This window comes from Protobothrops mucrosquamatus, unplaced genomic scaffold (genome assembly GCF_001527695.2).
Source record: "Protobothrops mucrosquamatus isolate PMUCROS unplaced genomic scaffold, P.Mucros_1.0 scaffold5928, whole genome shotgun sequence".
Lineage (NCBI taxonomy): Eukaryota > Metazoa > Chordata > Lepidosauria > Squamata > Viperidae > Protobothrops > Protobothrops mucrosquamatus.
In genome coordinates, this window is record NW_015391767.1 from 36,880 (window position 1) to 42,597 (window position 5,718).

At 45.8% G+C, this 5,718-nt stretch overlaps 1 protein-coding gene across 1 annotated transcript in view; it reads left to right on the forward strand.

Annotated features, from left to right (window-relative positions):
• Window positions 1-5,705, forward strand: part of LOC107300012 (serine/threonine-protein kinase STK11) — a gene marked incomplete at both ends in the record, with an annotated part of 9,103 nt that extends 3,398 nt beyond the window's left edge. Inside the window, 3 exons of the mRNA XM_015829355.1 lie at window positions 444-576; window positions 2,150-2,286; window positions 5,578-5,705. Of these exons, the coding sequence (XP_015684841.1) occupies window positions 444-576; window positions 2,150-2,286; window positions 5,578-5,705 (398 nt within the window). The remainder of the gene's footprint in view (window positions 1-443; window positions 577-2,149; window positions 2,287-5,577) is intronic.
• Window positions 5,706-5,718: the final 13 nt, after the last annotated feature.

Sequence of the window (5,718 nt, forward strand, 5' to 3'; positions counted from 1 at the left end):
GGTGATTGGCCCAAAGTCACCCAGTTGGCTTTCATGCCTAAGGCAGAACTAGAACTCACAGCCTCCTGGTGATTGGCCCAAAGTCACCCAGTTGGCTTTCATGCCTAAGGCAGAACTAGAACTCACAGCCTCCTGGTGATTGGCCCAAAGTCACCCAGTTGGCTTTCATGCCTAAGGCGGGACTAGAACTCATTGTCTCCTGGTGATTGGCCCAAAGTCATGACATAATGCAAGCATCATTCTATAAATTCTTAGTAACTGTTCTGTTTCAGAGTTCCTGATAATGCACAAACATTGTAAGATTCCTCGTCAGAATCAGACTCTGAATCGCAGCTGATAACCCTAACCGCTTAGTAACGTAGACATTGCACTGTGCTTGCTCACCAGACACTCAATTTTTTCCACCTCATTTTCCCCCTGCCTCCCTCTCGTCCCTTACGCAGGTACTTTTGCCAACTTATAGATGGCTTGGAATATTTGCACAGCCAGGGCATCGTACACAAAGATATCAAACCGGGGAATCTCCTGCTAACAACCAATGGGACACTAAAGATATCAGATCTAGGTGTGGCAGAGGTATGCTTCTGAACATCCGTGTCATTATGTGAATTGCTATAGCTATCGAATCGGATGGCTTCAAGACGGGATTGGGCAAATTTATGGTGGAGAAAACTATTTTGGCTACTTACTGGTCATCCAAATTAAAAATACTTCCTCTAGGACAGGGGTCTTCCAACTTGGCCCTTTTATGACTTGTGGACTTCAATTCCCAGAATTCCTCAGCCAGCGTGCCTGGCTAAGGAATTCTGGGAGTTGAAGTCCACAAGTCATAAAAAGGCCAAATTTGAAAACCCCTGGGCTAGACAGTCTAGGACAGGTGTCTCCAATGTTGGCAACTTTAAGACTTGTGGACTTCAACTCCCAGAATTCCTCAGCCAGGCACTGGCTGAGGAATTCTGGGAGTTGAAGCCCACAAGTCATCAAAGGGCCAAATTTGAAGACCCCTGGCCTAGAATAATTGCTTTGGAAGCCACAGCTGAGGGCCTTTGTCAGGCTGTTGGCTGGATCAGATTGCTTGGCCCTTGGTTGGGTCTTGGATTAGTCATTTATACCGTACATTTGTTTCTCTGAATGTTTACAGCAGAGTTTCTCAACCTTGGCAACTTTTCAGATGAGTGGATTTCAACTCCCAGAATTCCCCAGCCAGCCAGATAGGTGCAAGCTGGGGAATTGCCCCAGTATATCTGAAAACTAAAAATTACAGAACAAAGTTGACCACGTATGATATATATCGGGTGTCAAACTCACAACGTTACGTGACGTGACGTGTCACGACATATCGCGACGTATTGTGACTTTTTTTGCCATTGCCGGCAATGGGGATGGGCATGGTTTTGCCATGATGCATCCAGCCCGCGGACCGGCAGTGTGACACCCCTAACATATATGGTCTTAAACTTCTGAAGCTTTTCAATTGACAGCTGTCTTCAGTCAGCAAGCAATTTGTTTTGAAAGCCAGAACCCAAGAAATTTGGCAAATTGCTTTTCTAAGGTCATTTTGATGTTGGGTGGCGATTGCTTTCAAGTATGTACAACTTAATTATTTTCTCTGAAGCATTTTTTAACGAATAAGGCAGAAACTCAGGTTTACTCCCAGTCTACACTGCATAAATTGGGGTAGTTAGTGGGGCTGCATGGGGCACTCAGAACTCCCTAGATCAGGGGTGTCCAACCTTAGCAACTTTAAGACCTGTGGATTGGTCTTAATGGCTGGCTGAGGAATTCTGGGAGTTGAAGTCCACAGGCCTTAAATTTGCCAATGTCAGACACCCTTCCCCTAGATTGAACAACTGAAGCACAGTAGCCAATTGTGGAATATTAGCAGTTGCAACTGATTCCCAGCAAGAAATAAAACATGTTTATTCTTTGGGTAGGCTTACTCCCCTTAAAATGCTAATCTCCCCTTTAATTTTTGTTTTTAAATGAAACAGTTTGATATTGCACAGTTGAACAACGTCAGGGCTTCTGCTGAAATAATCATTAAAAAAAAACAACCAAAACCCACAGCTGCCCCAAATTTTCCAGTTGCTGCTGAAGACATATGCCTTCAACCTCAAAGCAATGCCTCTTTGTTATCTGCTTGCAACAGGCCTTGCATCCATTTGCTGAGGACGACATGTGCCGAACCAGCCAGGGGTCACCCGCTTTTCAGCCTCCAGAAATTGCCAACGGCCTGGATACCTTTTCTGGCTTCAAAGTAGATATTTGGTCAGCAGGTGTCACACTGTAAGTAAATCGGAATACAAAGCAGGACCCTAGCCCTTAATGTCAGCAGCAGAGTGATCGTGACAGGTGTGAAGATGTCAGCCATGGGACTCCTTGAGTTGCTAACTGGGGGTAATAATTTAAAAAGGGCAGTCCCTTGGTTAATATCCTCTCTGTTCTAGAACAGAGGTCCCCAACCTTTTGGGCACCAGGGACCGATTCCGTGGAGAAAGGTTTTTCCGCGGACCGGAGGGTGCGTGGTTTTGTGTGCTGCCTGCATCCCACGGATGGGGCTTTGCTTGTTTGTGTGGACCGGTTGCTGGCATGCCACGGACCGATACTGGTCCACGGACCGGGGGTTGGGGACCCCTGTTCTAGAACGATTAATTTGTAGATTAATTTCAGATTTGTATGAAATTTTCTTCTCCTTTCTAATACTTCTCTATATGTTAAGGCCATGACTATGTACGGCCTGCCTCCCACTCATCTTTTGCCATACAGAAATAAATCTAGAAGAGTCGTTCAGCTAGATAAGATAACCTTTATTGTCATTCTTTTACTGTGGGCACAACGGCACACATCAAAAATGAAATTTAGTTGCCTGCTCTCAAAGTGAAACACATACATGACACACACCTAAACATACTATGTACAACATATGTATAGGCCCACACCCCTACATATACATAACAAATAAATATTAAGTACTGTCCATCTTGAATATATAACGGAAGGAGGAAGCTTGAGAGTTCACAAGGTTAATGCTGTATAGAATGAAACTATGGCTGAATCTGGATGTTCTGCTTCGGATACCACAAAGTCTCCTCCTCCCAGAAGGTAACAAGGAAAACAGTCGTGAAGAGGATGTGTAGTGTCCGAGATAATCTTACGGACCCTGCCTCTCATAACTGGAGCCTTGGGTCCCTTGGTGCTCTCTGAGCTTGCTTGTTTTCTTGCAGATGTTTCATTACCTGACTAGGTCACATCATCTAGTCAGCCACACTCACTAGCACTGATGAAGTTACCTAGTCGGGTCATGAAATGTCCACAAGTGAACAAGCTCAGGGAGCACCAAGGACCCCCATGGTTCAACCCTGAGCTATAAATATTCTCTTCTATTGATATCCGGAATGTCAAGAGGGAAAGCTATCCAATCATCTCCTTCTGTTCCACCGAAGGCAGGGATCTTCAAACTTGGCCCTTTTATGACTTGTGGACTTCAGCTCCCAGAATTCCTCAGCCAGGCACACGTGCCTGGCTGAGGAATTCTGGGAATTGAAATCCACATATCATAAAAGGGCCAAGTTTGAAGACCCCTGACCTGCAGGTGTGAATTTGGTCATCAAAGAGGGCTGCCTGCCAGAGTAGATGGTGGCAGACTCCTGCTTCGGGGGGGGGGCCTGGCGCAAGAGACAAAACATGCATTGTGATGCAATCTCACCCCTTGGATAAGTTGCCTGCGAGACCACGGTGCAAGTACAAAATAATGGAACTTGCGTTGTGGGTATCAACATCTACATTTCTTCCGTTTGGTGTCAGGAGCAGGCTCTGTGCTTTTTATAGCAAGGGGTGCAGTTTCACTTTCTCCTAGGCCTGCGTNTCTGCATATCCAGGAGGATTTTCAGTCTTCCAATAAGAGTAGGATAGCCACTTGTAGGCATGAACAACTAGACCCACACGTCTTGAGTTCAAACTAGCTTGGTTGTTCTCTGCCTGTAATACAGGAATCTGCATTATAGAAAGACTAGAGAAAGACTAGATAGGGCACAAAGGCACTCAGGGATTGGTCAGACTTTGGCCACTTATGTTTATGTAGGGAGTCCAGGCTAATTCCCTGCTTGAGCCCAGCCCTTCTCTGGACTGGGATGGTTGCTCTCCAGCTCTTTCTTTTCTTTTCTTTTCTTTTCTTTTCTTTCTTTCTTTCTTTCTTTCTTTCTTTCTTTCTTTCTTTCTTTCTTTCTTTCTTTCTTTCTTTCTTTCTTTCTTTCTCTCTCTCTCTCTCTCTCTGTCTCTCTCTCTCTCTTTCTTTCTTTCTTTCTGATAAAATAACCTTTATTGTCATTTTTTTTACTGTGGGCACAACAGCACGCATCAAAGATGAAATTTAGTTGCCCACTCTCAAAGTGAAACACATACATGACACACACCTAAACATACTATGTACAACATATGTATATATGTTCCTTCCTTCCTTCCTTCCTTCCTTCCTTCCTTCCTTCCTTCCTTCCTTCCTTCCTTCCTTCCTTCCTTCCTATCTATCTATCTATCTATCTATCTATCTATCTATCTATCTATCTATCTATCTATCTATCTATCTATCTATCTATCTATCTATCTATCTATCTATCTATCTATCTATCTATCATATTTCTTAATCGCACAGCTCCCTCAGTCCTCCAGGTCATGGTTCTCCCAAAGTTGCTTTTTCAAAAGGCAACTGGACTTGTATCTCCTTGACGACATTTCGCTTCTCATCCAAGAAGCTTCTTCAGTTCTGTCTTCAGTCTTTCAGAACTGAAGAAGCTCCTTGGATGAGAAGTGAAACGTCGTCAAGGAAAAAAAACAAAGTCCAGCTGCCTTTTGAAAAAGCACCTTTGGGAAAACCATGATCTGGATGACTGAGAATCTCTATAGACAGTTAGCTATGCATTTTGGATGAACACCCTTCGAATGGTACGGGAGGATGAATGGATTTCCAGAAAAAGATTACAGACTATAGCAGTGATGGCGAACCTTTTAGAGACTGAGTGCCCAAAAACAGGCCCCGCCCCTGCCCCGCCCCCACCCCATCCCCTACCCCGCCTGCCCGCAGGGCCACTCACCGCCTCCAGGGCCCGCCGCAAATCACCCAGGCAGCCCAGCAGCGCCATGGCAGCCACGCCCTCTGCCCGCACCCCACAGCATCAACTGCCGGATGGGGCATGAGGGCAGACTCTTGTGTACGCTGCCTGGCTGCCATGTCCTTGGCTGCGCTGCTCTGTGTGGGCCACGTTCGGGGGTGACTCTCCTCCAGGGGGGCTGCTGGTGAGGAGGGGGTCGTGGTGGGAGGTGAGTCTGGGGCAACGGCACGTGTGCCCACAGAGAGGGCTCCGAGTGCCGCCTCTGGCACCCGTGCCATAGGTTCGCCACTACTGGACTATAGGAACTGTTTGTGCTTCAATTTGAGATGCAGACAACACACCAACCCCCCCCCCCCCCAATAAGTCCAGTTACCTTTTGAAAAAGCATCTTTGAGTTAGAGAGGGGTTCTTAAATGCTTCTAATCATTTCTTCTTCCCTCTCTCTCTCTGCTCTCCCTATCCCCCTCTCCAGGTACAATATTACAACAGGCCTTTATCCCTTTGAAGGGGATAATATTTATAAATTATTTGAAAACATTGGAAAAGGAGATTATGTAATCCCTGAGGATTGTGGCCCTCCGCTTTCGGATTTGCTTAGAGGTAAGTGCTTCAT